At 33.6% G+C, this 16,772-nt stretch overlaps 1 protein-coding gene across 3 annotated transcripts in view; it reads left to right on the top strand.

Annotated features, from left to right (window-relative positions):
- The window catches only part of NEDD4 (NEDD4 E3 ubiquitin protein ligase), a 56,367-nt gene that overhangs the window by 29,375 nt on the left and 10,220 nt on the right, over positions 1-16,772 (top strand). For all 3 annotated transcript variants that reach the window (XM_040569956.1, XM_040569954.1, XM_040569955.1), the window contains 14 exons: positions 2,722-2,772; positions 5,439-5,500; positions 6,272-6,374; positions 7,242-7,411; positions 7,917-8,034; positions 8,170-8,337; positions 10,174-10,239; positions 10,856-10,975; positions 11,400-11,606; positions 12,758-12,835; positions 13,084-13,138; positions 13,229-13,287; positions 14,088-14,153; positions 15,931-16,160. In XM_040569956.1, the coding sequence (XP_040425890.1) occupies positions 2,722-2,772; positions 5,439-5,500; positions 6,272-6,374; positions 7,242-7,411; positions 7,917-8,034; positions 8,170-8,337; positions 10,174-10,239; positions 10,856-10,975; positions 11,400-11,606; positions 12,758-12,835; positions 13,084-13,138; positions 13,229-13,287; positions 14,088-14,153; positions 15,931-16,160 (1,553 nt within the window). The remainder of the gene's footprint in view (positions 1-2,721; positions 2,773-5,438; positions 5,501-6,271; positions 6,375-7,241; positions 7,412-7,916; positions 8,035-8,169; positions 8,338-10,173; positions 10,240-10,855; positions 10,976-11,399; positions 11,607-12,757; positions 12,836-13,083; positions 13,139-13,228; positions 13,288-14,087; positions 14,154-15,930; positions 16,161-16,772) is intronic.

Below are 16,772 nucleotides of genomic sequence, written 5' to 3'. Positions count from 1 at the left end.
TAGTGTAGCTTGGGAAAGTTTGTTTTTATTTTCAGTGTTTTTTTTCATTCTCATCAAGCTTGTAACTAACATTGATGTTTGAGTGTTTAAGCAAGAAGAATGTTGGTTTTATAAGGGATCTATTGAGCTCTTGTTTTCTTAAGCAGCGATAGTCTGGATCACTGTTTGTTTTTTCAGTTTGAATTGATACTTTATATTCTGTATAATAAAAGCTGTGTATTTTCTCCTTTTCCCATACAGCTGTAGATTTGTGTGTGAAGACCAACTTCATGTACAACTACTTGTCTGTTTGCTCAGGAAAAGAGTGGGCATATGCTTCATGCACTAATACCAAGAAAAACTTAATCACAAAAGTTGGTAGAGAAAATATTATTTCAACACCATGGTCTTATACAAAAGCTGTTTCACATGGCACTGTGATGAGTCCAACAATTAAGGAAGGCATTAAATTCAGATAACTGCTCAAACCTGATAAATTATGGTAATGTTCTAAGTATTGCTCTTTAATGTGTGACCCAGTATGATGACACTGGGACACTCAGATAATCATGTCTGTAGCAGTTTAAAATCTGTTTGTATCCAATTTATGATAGGAAACAGGAAAAAAATCCAGCATCTTAAATGCTAAGGCTTATTAGGTGTGTATATATATATATATCTATAAAATAGACGGGAATGAGTTTTGGACTTCAGGTGTGTCTGGATTACTTTTTCAGTGCTTTTACTCTTTGAACGCTCACTTTGGCATTGCATTAGAGTTCTTCAAATGTATTGTATATAGCAGCTGTCTGTCCTTGCATGTTTTTAATAACTTTCTATAGACTAAACCACTGAATCAGTAAAATGAAAGGCCTCTTTGTTAATGTAATATATCATTAATAGAGGTTTATGCACTTATGGTTTGGCAAGCGGAAAGTTTGAGTTCTCTGGCTGTCAAGAAGTTAAAAGTTGACAAGAACAACTGGCCCACTTGTCTTTCCTAAGGAAACTGGGATGCCTGCTCTCACAAAACAGATCCAAACAGTTTCAACTCCATTGACATTTAATTGTTAATGTGTGTGATGTCTGTTTCGAAGCTTCTTTGGCACTTCTTTGAAGGCAGTTAGTCAGCTCGTCATAGCAAGGCACTCTGCTTCAGAGCATTCCTGCTATCTGATCTATGCATTAGTAGTTTGGAGGTCAACAAAAATCTCCGCTGGTGGATTTTACTCGCTGGCTGGAGGAGAAAGTACTGTTAAAGGTTGGTTATCAAGGCCAGCTCTACTAAAAATAGCAGGAGAGACAGCAGAATAATAAAGTGAATAACAGGAGCCTGTACTAAAATAATGCTGGTAACAAACACAATGTTCTGCGGTTTTCTAAAATGCAGTAGACTTTTGTCCCACATTCCAGTAATTTATTTGAGCGGCTTGTTCCACTTGAGGAGTGCCAAGAACTTTACAAATACTAAGTCTTTTAACGTGTCTAAGGTATGTGCTGTGCCATTTTAAAAAGAACCTCATAGGCAGAAATGATAGCTATATTTTTCCAGAAGCTTGTGGTCTGTAATAATACAGAAAATTTTCCTTTACTAGGTCAGGGAAGCTTCAAACTCTTCTGGTGTGAAAACCTGTTGTAGCTTTCTATACCCAACCAGTTTGTGAACTGAAAAGCTATTTACTTCTGCTTTGTGTGTGGTTGTCCTCCCTCCTCTCCCCCCCAGTCTGAATACGAAACATATATAACCTTAAGTTAAATTTATAGTGCGTATCTGTAGATTTCTGGCATGCATGATATGTATGATAAGCTCTGCAGTCCAGTTGCATATTGTGTTTTTTGGGAGGTATAAAAATTGAAGCTTTAAGTTAGCATTGTCAATAAACTCATACAGGTATGAGGCACTGTTCCTACACATACACATACAATTTAAAGATGAAATAGGCAAACCTGGGACAACAGACCTAAAGAAAAGAGGTACTAGAATTATTAAGGGAGAAACACCTATATCCTTTAAAGTCAGATGTTCAAATGGAGAATGCGGTCAATGGGACAAAAAGATTGGGTAGAATTGGACGAGAGTTTTAGAGTCTTGAAACCTAAAAATACAGTCATACTCGCAAAAAGGTGAAATGTACAGCTTTGTCCTGAGGCAAAGGAAATAGATTTCAATGAGTTGCTGAAACCGGGAATGGAAAGCTATGGAAGAAGACCATCAAAATCCTTGGGTGATGAGTTTGAATAAAAGCTTATGGTACAGCAACAAATTTAGGAGGAAGGTCTGTAAATAATTGTATTGTTCTTTGAGAAATGCTTAGTTGTTTTAGTATATAACAAGACAATTATTTTACTTGAAATAGCTAGTGGAAGTGCCTTTACATTTTGCCCTTTAAAATGATGTGTCTGTTAGAGATGCTGAGGATTTCAGTCCGAACTCTGAACAACTCTTCTTCCGTTTCATTAGCACTAGTCCATATGATCTAAATAAACAAATAAAATCCAAGTCCCCACCCCCAGCTTTGTCAAACTTCATTTATTTTGAGAACGACAAAACTGTCCAAGACTCTGAGTGTTGGTTCAATCAGAGTTTGTTCTACACAGAAAAAGTGTTCTTGTCTATGCTTCAAGAGTGTCTTGAAATTCTTAAAAAACATTGCTATATTATCAGGGGTTTGAAACAGTATTTTTAAATACTTCACAACTTTAAGGTTTTTGTGCTTTTTCTTTGTGTTTTATTTTCCCTAGACTCGAGATGATTTTCTTGGGCAAGTGGATATTCCTCTTTATCAGTTACCGGTTTGTATTTATTTTTTGATTTTTTTTTAAGACTGTGAAAAAGTGATTTTGTAAACAACTGTTTTAGTTATCTAAGAAAGTAAAGCTTACTCATGATATAGGTGTTTGAATTCTCCTGTTCTGGCTGTTTACAGCTGACATTTATCAAAAAGATGTAGTTTACCTTGTATTTAGATAAGGATTTCTGCTGCTATGAGAGTTAAAAATGCTTTTAGTTTTTTCAAGAATAAAAATAAAAGGTTTTAAACTGTCTCAAAGCCAAGAAGAGATTATAATCCTTAAAGATTTTAAAGATCTTAAAGAGATTATAATACTTAAAGTATTTTGTTTAAAGTATTTTTGTTGCCTAAAATGCTAAGCAAAATTACTTCTAATATTCCTTATTCCCATAAACAAATACACAAGAGAGTAAGTGGGAAATAGAGCTTGTTACAGTTTTTTTTAGTTTTCTTTTTGCATTCCTTTTGCAAAGCACATTGTTAATATGCAAGGAAGATCACCAAGAACTCTGAAATAAGTAAGACTTTTCATCATTAGAGAGTACTAGCAGTTTTATCAACAGCTGATGTAAAGACAGGATAACAACTGTGGCAAAAAAAAAAAAAAAAAACTTTCCAAGAGCAATTTTCTCCTTTCGTTCTGGTAAGAGCCTTGTTAGGAGTAGTAAAAGATCTGTCCTGCTACCTGGTGTAACTGGGGTGGGAGATCACACAAACTCCTCTCCCTCAGGGCAGGTAGTTTGGAGAGACTGATAGTAATGCCCCTCTGGACAAGACTGTCTGCTTTCCCTTCCCACTAAGAAGCTGGACAGCACTATCACAGACTTTTGGGGATATCAGTGCATTACCACTTTTTTTTTTTAAAGCAAAAACTAATTTACAGTCTCACTTAAATATTTTCATGTCTGTCTTCTTCCTTAAAAGTCAACTTCTCCCTGTCTACTCTTTGTTTCCATCTTCCTGGTTCTTAATTACTTGGTTTTGCTATCTAAATCTAATGTACTTTATTGGCCCAAGCATAAGGTGATTTTATTTTACTTGAAATAGTCTTTCATTTACGTATTAACTAAATATATCTTGGATAAATGAAATTATTGGATAAATGAAATTACCAGATAAATACAATCAGTCTGTTATAAACTCTTCATTGCATGTGGTTTTGATTCCCGTTTCATTTTCTTTGATACTTACTATGCAAATGCAACTGTTCATAACTAAAAAGAGCTGGTAGTCAGGGACATGCTAAAAGGATAACTCATTTCTGTGGTAAAATAGTGAAGAGGTATTAATTTAATCTTTCCAAAACCAAACTCTTATTAATCCAAGATTAATCTAGTATTGAATCCAAGGCAACTCTCCTTTTTGACAAGTCATAAAAGTAATTACAAAACTTAGATTAAGAAGACAATGTTTTTTCTTTTTTCTCATCTGATGTAGTTCCACATTATTTTAGTGTGTTCTGTTTGGCAGGGGAAAAAAAGGACAACTTAGTTCCATTTTAATTTCAGAGAAGTATTTATCTCAGTATTAATAAGAGTTTACACTGAAAAAGTCTGTAATGCAAGGTGGCATTTTTCTGAGGTTCAATGTAATAGTTATTCAGTAAAATTTAATAAGGTTAAATTTCCATTTCATAACATCTTTCATGACAAAGACACAGGCCTTTTCCAAATAAAATTCTAAAATCTCTAATTTAATAATGGCTAACCTTAGATTCTGGAATATTTTGCCTCTTTCCAATCAAATATTGACACACATTAGACATTCTTTGAAAATACCGTTATGAAATTAGTTCAGCCTTCAAGAATTCCTTCATCTAACATTTTTCCTTAAGTCCTACAAATATAGCAAGTGCAGTTTTTTCCTCTTATTATGCAGTACTTTTTGAAATGGTTAAAATGTATTTACTAACAAGAGTCTAGAGTTATACCCCAGAATTCACAAACAGCTGAAATAGCAAAATCCATTTTGATTCAAGAAAAGAGATTTCCAAATGTTCCACAATACACAGTATTGTAAAAAAAAAAAAAAATAAATAAAAATGTTTTTGTAAGAATTTTAGAACAGCAGCTGGATTATAAATATTTATGTTAACCAGAAAAATAAATATCTTTTTTGTTAATGGTCATTCATGTATATTTCTCTGCTTTCACCTGGGACATGTATTTTTAAAATTGTCTGTTTACCACTGTGCTTCTTTCTGTTGAACAACTTCACTTTCATGAATTAGAGCAGAGATGTTCTCAGAGTGGATTTTTCTGTGATTTTTTTTTTCTTCCGAATCCTAAAGCTTTTCATATCTGTTCTGTATAAACATACTTGAAAATACCGAGGTAGGAAAAATAATTATGGTGGATCTTTTAAATATGAAAACTGAGAAAGTATTTACTGATTTCAGGCTAAACAGTTATTTTTTCTTGTGCTTTAGAAACTAAAAAATTCTAAATGCTTCAGTGGCTAGAAACATTGGAAGGTAATTTTTTCTTGAACTGGGGAATTATCTTTATTCCGAAGACTAAAGCTGATGATTGCCAGAACTTTAACTGAACCAATAATTTAAATTTAAAAGCTTACATAGCCTTTAAGGAAGTCATTAAAACCTTCTGATAATTTTCCTAAACAAGTGTTTGATACAGATTTTTTTTGAAAAAACTTCTCTTATTCCAGACAGAAAATCCAAGTATGGAGAGACCATATACGTTTAGGGATTTTGTTCTTCATCCAAGAAGGTTAGTAAATACCACCTTGAAATTCTTACTTTCATATGTAAATGATACTATTGTATAAGTTCTTGTATGTACGTAAATAGTCTAGGTTTTCATGCTTTCATTAATGAAATTTAAAAATCAATGGAGCAAGATATTTGCGATTCTACTAGAAAGCATTTGTTTAGATCCTCTTTCAGCTTGAAATTGTTTCCTGCTTTCCTTTAAAAGCAGTCTCTCTCTGCCTGTTTCACATACAGTTTCATGTGACCTTAATTAAATAACAAAGCTTAAATTGAAAAGCTTCTCACATTTAAGAAGTCCTGTGATTTGAAAACAAGGAATTTTTAAATGATATGTAATGCTTCGATGTTAGGTGTTGCACATTTCATATTTGTTTTTAAAAAATATATTCCTAACCTTAAATCTGAGGAATTCGTAGCAATTTTTGTTAGAAAAAAATATATAAAATGCTTGTCAACATTTTTCAGATACTGCTTTTCAATTCAGAAATAAGATCAGAAGATACGGGAATCAGTAGATCTTTGTCAGCCACATTGTTAGCAGAAATAGTAATTTTGAAGTATTCTGCATTTTTTGATTTTAGATTGGATTTATTTTGAAGCCTTGAAAATTCAGTACCATTACAGAACTTTATTAAGAAAAACTATAAAAAGTCAACTTTGTGCTGAGAAACTTCAGAATAATCCTTCAGCTGTGTTTTCTTTAGCTATTTTATTCCTAGGTAACAACTTCATAAATGCACAGTAAGAATGTTTTTTTTCTCTCCTGCAGCCATAAGTCAAGAGTTAAAGGCCACCTTAGATTAAAAATGACTTACTTACCTAAAAGCAATGGATCTGAAGAAGAAACTACAGAACAGGCCGAAGAATTGGAGGTGGGAAAAGATGTATTTATTGCTGAGAAACTTAACAAATGGTTGGTCTTCAGACAGTAAGAGTAGTTACCATAAAAATGAATGTTAGAAATCACTAAGCTGTAAACAGTATTTTATAAACAAACCAGTTAAATCCTATTGCTTGTATCTTGCTCTAAGCCTGCATAAAATAGGTTTTCTGACTGCAGCTTTTCTAAATAAAGGAGTGGTTTGTCAGTGTATCTAAGAAGGAAAACACATTAGACTTCTGATTTTGTTCTGATACTGCGTTGCCATATTTCCATGTAACTTTTCTTATTTTAGAATTAATGGCAGTATCAATGCCCAGTATTTTTACTGCTGTTTAACATTATTTAAGTGTAGCCAGCCAGACACTGACATCTTGTTTGTTTTAGAATTTCACCTTTCTCCAATTTATAGGCATACTTCTGATCTTAACTGTTTTACTTTGGAATCTTTAGTAAGCACATCCAGTTTAGATCAGTAGATCTCTTTTCAAGACCTTAAATTACTCTAATTAGCATAATCACTTCTGCTGTTACAAAATGTTATGCTCACCTGACTAGTATGTTGCAGTATATGTATGAAACTATTTAAAAACAAAACACTATTCCATGAATCCTGTTTATTCTCCTGAACTGGAATAAGCAACTCTTAATGCTAATGTGTTTAAGGAATTTGATTTTTAAGAATATGACTTCTGCATGCATCACCTGTTCTCTCATTTCTCGAGAAATATACACAATAAAACTAAGAGCCTAAGATATACTAGGACTTCACCTTAAAAAGGTGGTGACTTAATAAATTGGAATACTTTTTTCAACTTTGTCAATATTAATTAAAAGTTGTTAATATTGTATCTCTTAGCCTGGGTGGATTATACTGGACCAACCAGATGCTGCTAACCAGCCACAACAGCAGCAGCAGCAATCTCCTCCACTGCCTTCAGGCTGGGAAGAAAGGCAAGACATCCTCGGCAGGACCTATTATGTCAATCATGAATTCAGGAGAACACAGTGGAAAAGACCAACTGCTCAGTAAGTCTTTGGTCCTGAAAATTCAAGCCTTATATTAATATTCAGTCTACACTGAAAGCAAGGGGAACTGGAAAATACATAACTTGAAAATTAGTAGAGACCTTTTGACATTGTAATCTTCAAGCCGATGTGTAACGGTCATTGACTAGTGGTCAATTTAACTGCACAGCACCCTTCCTGCTCTCTGGAAGTTGATATTCAAATTGAAACTGGTCACAGTTGTAAGAAATAATTACAGTAATGGAAAGAACTTCTTTCTTTCCTTCCAGATTTTGTCCCTTAGCATACGAATTACAAAAACAATACCTGAAATGCTATCTGGCTCTTTAGTTTTACTTACGCTTCCTATCAACATGAATACTTTTCTTTAAACAGATTACATTAATCTGTATAGCTCGTGACTGCTTCTCTTTTTTTCCTCCAAAATGACTATAATGTATGTTTTTGTTGTCGGAAGGTGAAGTGACTATGTATGCTGATACATATATATATTTTTTTTCAATAGGGACAATGTAGCTGTTGCAGATATGGGTAATATGCAGTTGGAAGCCCAGCATGTATTCACTCATCGGCGACAGATATCAGAGGATACTGAAAATCTAGACAACAGAGATTCCCCTGAGGTAAAAACAAATATTTCTAAATATTTCTGAAATGTAGGTAGGTTTTTAACTTCAGTCAAAAAACTTGTTTTAAATATCGGTAACTTACACCTACTCTTAAAAATGTGTTTTTTTTTCCTTGTTTTCTATTTAAAGAGCTGGGAAATTATAACTGAAGATGAGGCAACAATGTATAGCAATGAGAACCCTCAAATACCTCTCCCACAGAATAATTGTGATATACAGACTCATCTTGCAGAAGAGTTGAATACCAGACTTAATACCTCTGGAAGTTCGGCTACTGGCCAGTCAACAGCCTATGTGGTAAATTATTTTTCTTGTTGTTCATACAGAAATATTTAGAATATTTTACACAATGTGTTATTACTGCTAGAAGTAGATGCATGAATACTTTGTATTAATTAATATATGCTTAATTTTATCACAGATTTCGAGAAATTAAGAGTAATTTTACGATAGAAGCCCATTTAAGCAACCATTTTATTGTTTACCACTTTACTTAGAGGGAGCAGGAATTTCTGCCTGAAACCCAAACAGACTTGTCAGCTATTTTTCAGCTTCTAAATCTACCTCTTATTCTAGTATTATGCTGGGTTGATTACTGCTGAAAAGCACAGATAAAGAAAGCTGTCTATGATTATCTTGATATCTAGGGGAATAGTTCTGTACTGTTAACTTCTTTCCCCTAGGACAAGTTTAAAAATAACTAATTTTTCATTGTGAATATTGGGATAAGGTTTTATGACTGGGCTGAGTAAACCTGATGACCACATAGCAGTGAAAAGGAGACCTCACTCTTACAGTTCTACAGCCTTTGCTCCAACTGTGAAACCTCTCTGACCTCCCAGTGAGTCCATTCGAGTGGCTAAACCAGCAGAAAACACTTAGTTTTTCTCTCCAACTCTGTTTTTTGCTGTTTTAGCAAGCTGGAACAGCACCCTAGGTTGTCTAACAAATGCTATACCAGCAAAGTAGCAGGAGGATATGGCAAGGTGTGAGACTTGACTTTTTGGTGGCAGTAAGCAATTACATAAGCTCAGCTGTCTTGTGAAACTTGAACCTCACAAATGGCCTTGTAAACTGATATATATAAATACATGACTTAAGAAAACCATTGTCCATTGAGGAAAGCCTACTACAGAGGTGACCCAGACCATCTAATATGTAAGATCTTGCTATTTAAATGAAATCATCAGTTTTTGTGATGCTCAGATTGCCATTCCAAGTATGAATTGAAGGTAATTTTTTTTTTTGTGAGATTGTGCAAAGGCATCTCCAGTGTTTCTGGAAATAGCAAAATGAGAGCGACAAGACTTGATGTACTCAGAATCCTATGGAAAATGTTACTTCAGCTTGCTTGGTGGGTAGCTTAAGCACAGGAAGAAGCAGATGTTCAAGTTATTTGTAACAGCCAATTAGAAATGACGGTCTTGTATCCCCTCACCTTTACCACTTTCCCCACTCCCCAAAAAAGAAATTTAAAAACATACTTTTTCTTTGAAATATCCTAAAAGGGTACATTGATAGGGAATAAACCTTTAAGTAATTTTGGAACTTCTGGAGCAAGATGAAGTACAGTTGCTTAAGATGAACTACAGTTGCAGGTGAAGTACAGTTGCAGATGAGATCTAAAAAATGCCTCTAGGCAAAAAAGCATGTGCCTATGCAAACTACAGGAATCGAATCACCTTTCTTGGAAAGCGGGTATCTCAGACTCTCATATCTTACTATTGATTTAATCTGCTCTCTGTAAAGTTGTGTTGGCTCTGATGTATCATAGGCTTTAGTCTACTACAAGATAATGCACTAAGTTCTATATTGTAAATTCAATTGTAATAAAACTGGTTGCAAGTAACTAATGTTTTAAATGCCAAAATGGCTATTGTTTTCAGAAGTTTCACAAATCTTTTAAAAAAATTTTCTTTGAAGTTACAATAGACACTGTGAACTTAATATTTCTAGTAATGTTATATTAGTTTACAAAATGTTATATTAAATAGATGTTTCAAAACAAATCAGACACTTTGTTGAAGATGAAAACTATAATAATTTTAAGTGTGATATTCCTTGTTGACTGTTTGCTGTTATCCTTCAAGTTATAATAACACCTAATATGTCATTTCTCTCCCCTACTTCAAGAACCATTCTGGCAGAAGAGGTAGTCTGCAAACATACAGAGTTGAAGAGCAACCTGCACATCCAGTGGTATGTCATTGTCCAAAAAACACAGGCTTCTGTAGCACAGAAGTTGGAGGATGTAAAACTTTTTTTTAGCTATGTATAATGTCCTTCTGGTAGCTGTCCTGAACAAATTGCAATTATGAGAGTCTAGCAAGATTGTAGTTCATTGGTAAAGCTTCCTTCTTCCAACTTCATGTTTTCAGTTTAACATTAGTTTAATGCATGAATTGAGCTTGCAGAAGGAAGTCATCCTCCCATGACATTTTGTTTTTAAAATTGCTTGCTTTATAATAAAAGCTGTACCACTATCCTTATATTATGTTTTCTTGGTGACACGGCAAACTTGCAATGAGTTCGTAGCCGGAAGTACTGGGCTGGATCAGCCATGCCTAAACCACAGATCCTTTTAATCCTTTTAGATGAGGAGCTTGAATTAAAAATAAATGAGTAAAATGATTCGGTCACTTCATACTTCAGTAAGTATTTAAGTACTTCTGTTCCATTTTATCCAATTGATAGTAAATCATGAGCCTACTGTTGTTGTCTCTTTGTTGTTGTTGTTTAATTCAGTAGAGGAAAGCCTTTTCATAGTCAGTTTCATAGTTGTAACTGTTGTTCTTCTGTTATCATTAATATTTAGTTACTGCCTACTTCGTCTGGATTACCCCCAGGCTGGGAAGAAAGACAAGATGAAAAAGGGAGGTCATACTATATAGACCACAATTCTAGAACTACTACTTGGATAAAACCAGTTGTACAGGTACTTTCTGTTTTCCAGTTATTAGTGTTCTCACTCATGCAACCTTTTAAACACCTGACATAATAGAAGTTTAGAGATCTCTTTGAAATAAAATATTTGAAAGGCATAAAATGATAAAGTGCCACATAAAATATCTGAGGGAAGGCAACTAGAGCTAGGAACAGTAATACTTACAGCAAGTCACTCTACAAATAATGTACCAGGAAAGCCTTCTGGAGTGTGATAGCTGTTGGAGAAGCCTGAAAAACTTTATCTTTGGTAGCACAGTCTGTGATTGTTAGTTAACGTTGTTGATAAACAAATCTGTGTACTGTCTGGCATTTGCTTTATGCAATTGCTTTCATGAGCCAAGAAATATTGGTACCTTAACAGAAAAAATACGTTGCTCTTAAATGGCTTATGGTTTTTTGTCTTTTGTCCATAGATTGCTGTGGAAGCAGGTCAGTTGTCAACTGCACAAAGTACTTCTATAGCAAGACAACCACAAGCAACATCAAGTGATTTACCACAACAGTCTTCTAATCAGCAGCCTGAAATGGAGCAAGGTTTTCTCCCTAAAGGCTGGGAAGTTCGACATGCACCCAATGGGAGACCATTCTTTATTGACCACAATACCAAAACTACAACATGGGTAATGGAAAACTATTTTCATGGACCGAAATTCTAGTTCCTTTCAATTCAAAGTTTTGCTACTTTCAGCAAGATTGTATGGATTTCTTCAGTGTCAAGATTTCATTGCTGGCATCTTTCCTTCTTTTTTTCTTTTTTTTTAAAAAAAAAAAGACTACAAATGTGAATATGATTTGTTGTCAGCAAAGATGGTGTTGTGATGCTGACATTTCACATTCAGGCAAAATAGCTGTGTTGTCTCTGTTAAGGAGCGTATGTGACAAAAATGCAAAGTCATTTAAAATACTTTTGATGAGTAGAACATCATGAATTTTACAGACTGTATTATCACTTGAAAGTTTACCTTGGAAGGAGGAAAACGTGTATGGGAATGAGTTTTGCAGATGTAACGCATCTCCTAAATGACATTTCCATCATAGCTGTTGAACTGTGATAGCTTATATGCAGTGTTCATAGAAATCAGATTTGTAAACTTATCTTCCAGTAAGAAATCCATTACCTTGAGCCTGTCACACACAGTATAGCACACAATGCAAATTTCTGTGAATTCTTGAAGCAGGTCAGGTGCAGCTGCAGTATGGATGAGGGTGTTGTACAACTATGGTTCCACGGAGTGGCGCTGCATACCACTAGTCAGTGCTATTAGATTGTCTTAAGCATTTGAAAAGTAGGTCAGTATTACTGTTGGATGAAAGGGAAATGTAAAGAAATACATGAAACTGATTCAAAGTGAATGTTACTTTTTTCAGGATTATGGAAAGACATCACTTAATACAAGTATTTTTCCTCCCACCCCTCAAAACACAAATCACAAAATGAAAAAAAAAAAAAACAAACCATAAAAGCACAAAATGTCCCAGAAACCCTTTGGAAAGATGAATTTTCTCAATTACACAAAAACTGAGTTGAGTGAGGGAATTTTTAATATTTAGAAAAGTGAGAGAATTTGAATAAATTTGAGTAAAAGATTATGATTGTGAAGTACTAGAAGGCTGAGAATCCCCAAGGAATTGCCTAGCTGTAGAATATGCAACAATTATCTTGTTGGTACTAGGTATATTCTTTACGTTAATATTAACAAGGAGGAAAACAAAATTAAAACAACACAAACCTCAAACCAGTTTTAACATGCTTGTTATTTTGCTTTCAAAGGAAGATCCAAGACTGAAAATTCCTGCTCATCTGAGGAGAAAAACTTCTTTAGATCCAGTAGATCTAGGGCCATTACCAGTAAGTAAACCATTTTACTTGTTTTGCAGGTATAACAATTTAGTTTAAACTAGCACTATCAAAATTTGTACATGAAAAAATGCAGCCTGCTGTTTTCATTAAAAAACAAAAAACAAAACTAAATTTTGAATTCCAGTGTTGAGAATAGATGTGTGGGACAGGGGGAATCCCCAAAACTGCAGATCACCTTGGGTTCTATGCAAACTGTATGGTTAGAAATTTATATTAAAAGTGTCTCCTTTTTATAGCCAGGTTGGGAAGAGAGAACTCACACAGATGGAAGAGTATTCTTCATAAACCACAGTATGTACAATGTACTGTTCTCCTACCACTCATAATTTTATTAGTTAATGTTATCTAAATTAGCGTAACAAATTATGAAATGCCTTGCAGATACAAAGAAAACACAATGGGAGGATCCTCGACTGCAGAATGTGGCAATAACTGGACCAGTAAGTTCTGTTTATGTAGCTTCAATCATACTCTTGAAAACTGTGTAATAGAATCCAAACAAACTCTCATCATTTATCAGGTACCCTGGTCTAGAAGACAAAACTTCCATGGTATTTGAACAAGGCATTTTTATTTCTTGAAAGACTGTTCACAAGGCTTTCTGTGGAAGTGGTCTTTAAATGCCAGAAATAAAAATCATTTCAACAAGAAAATGGCTTTAAAAGGAATGAAATTAATTTCCAACGGAAAAATAATTATCTAGCCTTGATACTTAATCTGAAGTGCAAAATTACCAGGACTAATTGCAAAGATGGTACACATTATAATTATAGATGGGTTTTAGTGTTCAACTGATATCTGTGTTTATTAATAGCCCACATATGTAAACAACCTTCTCTGTCCATGGAAAATAGAGGTGTTTGTAGCCAGGTTTCTCATGATACAGCAAGGAAAGATTGTGTGTTATATAAGTCACCAGACATTTGGGCATTTTGATCTGGGCAAATCAATGATTTTAATAAGTTACATCAGTTAATAGCGAAGTACAGAATAAAATCTGTGGAACTGATAGAACAAATGTTTTGATCAAAGCAGTACTTTTCATTTCAGATGTTTTGAGCTGTCCATAGATTGATACATTGAAAATACCCTTCATACTTAGTAAAAAATATGTATTCTTGTTTTCTCATAGCTTAAACATATTTTATATGTTTTACAAATATAGACTGGTTTCTTACATTAATTGTTAGAGTATCTAAAGCAGTTTTTCAGTTTTTTTCTTCACTTTTTTTTTCCAAAGGCTGTGCCTTACTCCAGAGACTATAAGCGGAAATATGAGTTCTTCAGAAAGAAATTGAAGAAACAGGTTAGTAATCAGCAGCAGTCTAGCAGCAGGTTAATAAATGTGTGCCCCTAAACATAGGAAGGCTTAGGTTACAGTAAAAATAAATTGAATGTCTCTAACCTGCTTAGAGAATGTTAGAAGGAATTTCTGATTGCAAATACACTTACGAAGCAACAACTTGATTACAATTAGTGTTTAATCTAACAGGTTTTTGACTATGGAGCCATGAGACTGAAAGCAATCTAATTGAAAAGCAGAAATTTTAAAAGATTAAAAAGTTAGCCTAGAAGTAGCCTGTCAGCAGAAAAATTGGGAAATCACTGATACAGCATATAATAGTTTTGGAAGTCAAAATATGGAAATAGAAATTCTCTAAATAGATTTTAAACTGTCCAGATAGAAATCTGATCAGGCTAGATGACTAATAAATTGTTAGAGCCTTAAAATCTTAAATTTATAAATCTCATTTGCAAGTTCTTCTTAAACTGGCAGTGACAAGTATATTTATAACACTTAGCATCTGGATATCCAGATAACAATACATCTCTGCACAATTGCCATTCAATTCAGTATCCTTGGGTGTTATTTTATATATTGTATTTTTTTTATATTTATATAATATTATAGATATTATATATATAATTTTGTATTTATGTAAAATAATAGCCTTTGAGTTTAGACCTGTATTTCACCTTTTAACTACCAAATTTGTCTCTAGCCTTTCTGAAACACATGCATTTTGAGCTGACTTGTAAATTGTACGTAATTACATACACATCTAATTTTTTTGTGTTCATAGTTAAAACAAGCTTACCATCTATTCAAATGTTATTACCCTAATCTGAGAAGTGATAGACAGTTCGTGCCTACAATATAATTGTAGCAATTTAAGAAATAGACGTGTAGATTGTAAACCGTACATTACCATTGCCTTTTAAGCACTCACAACTATCTAAATGGTAATTAAAGTAATAGGTTGATTTAAATTGAGATTGACTTATTGAATACTATTTTAATCAGTTACATTTAGGTTTAGAAATTAATTTTACTGTTCTTTGAAGTTCTTTTCTGAAACATTTATTTGCAACTCAAAATAAGATGTTTGTACTCTTTCGCTTTCTGACATAGTGAAAAAGACCTGTGTATTTCAGCCACTTTGTAAATTTGATATATATTGTACATTATTTTGCAGTTTAGAAAATGTCAAATAATGCACTCTAATCACCCCAACTTAATTATTTTTTGTTTGCATCTTGGACCAAGCTAGTTTTGGATATAAACAAGCATTAGATTTAAAGGCAGCATTCCATTTTTTTCCCCCAATTTGGGCAATTCTGCATTCAGAAATCCATTATTTCTATGCAACGTATGACTAGTTCTTTGAAATCTGAAATATATTGAGTTTCATTGCATCATTGTCATTTGGCAAAATGGGTTGAAACTGTTCCATTTTTATGAATTTCTGAATTTTGCCTGAAGTAATTGCTGAAGTAAACTGGCTGAAAACAAGTGAAATCAAGAATATTCTCATATTCTTGAATATGTTCTCATTTAATACTTCAGCAAAGTTTTATCCCAGGTTTATAGGGGACTTGCTCTGAAAGCGCAGCAGCAAGTTACGAGCTCCTTGGATATTTCTTTGTTTAAACATTTTCATATATGAAAGTCAATAGAAACCTTGTGGCTTGTTCCTGTGACTTCAAATTCTAAGTAGGTTGATTTTTCTTTTAATATTGTAGGAATACTTTTTTGTCCTATCATTCTGTTTTCTTATTTCTTTTCGTTTCTTATTTTTTAGAGTGATATTCCAAACAGATTTGAAATGAAAATTCATCGCACAACAATCCTTGAGGATTCTTATAGAAGAATTATAGCTGTAAAGAGAGCAGATTTCCTTAAAGCGAGACTCTGGATTGAATTTGATGGTGAAAAAGGTTTAGACTATGGAGGAGTGGCCAGGGAATGGTTCTTCCTTCTCTCTAAGGAAATGTTTAATCCTTATTATGGATTGTTTGAATATTCAGCTACGTAAGTAATGCAGGTCCAGAAGACTTGAGTTAAGTTAAGGAGATCAATTCTATTTCTCCTGTGTACTTTGAGAATTGAATTACTTTTTTTTTTCTCCTTTCTTCTCCCTCCTAAACCATGTGAGGGTTTAGTTGATAATAACTGAAATACTCTGTAACTAGTTCTTAACTTGTCAGAAGAATATTGTGGAAACAATATCAGTATTTTTTTCAGCAGTAAGCCGTGTCATCTTTACATAGACGAAGGTACACCTGCAACCATCCACTACTTACAGTACAAAGAGCCAATATTTAACATATAATGCTGAGAATATTATTCTAACTCCTTTAAAATTAATCAGAGTTAAGCACTTCTCTTTGATATATCTCTAACTTTCAAAGGTAGTTTGTGGTGTTTAAAAAATGTTACTTCTGCTAAGCTAATAGAATCTTCCACTGAGTATTAGTTAACTATTAGTTTAGTGATTTCCTAATCCAAACACTTTTTTTCTTTAACTTTGTGAAAAGTTGTATCTGATTTAATTAATGATATCTTTCAGATCTTCTGATGTGGGACCATTCTAATAGTACAAAAATTTGTGTTTTTGTTTCTCTTTCCTGCTGCTTCCCTCAA

The sequence above is a fragment of the Cygnus olor genome, chromosome 11, assembly GCF_009769625.2.
Source record: "Cygnus olor isolate bCygOlo1 chromosome 11, bCygOlo1.pri.v2, whole genome shotgun sequence".
NCBI lineage: Eukaryota > Metazoa > Chordata > Aves > Anseriformes > Anatidae > Cygnus > Cygnus olor.
Note: the sequence above shows the minus strand (reverse complement) of the source record. Positions and strands in the feature narration are given on the sequence as shown.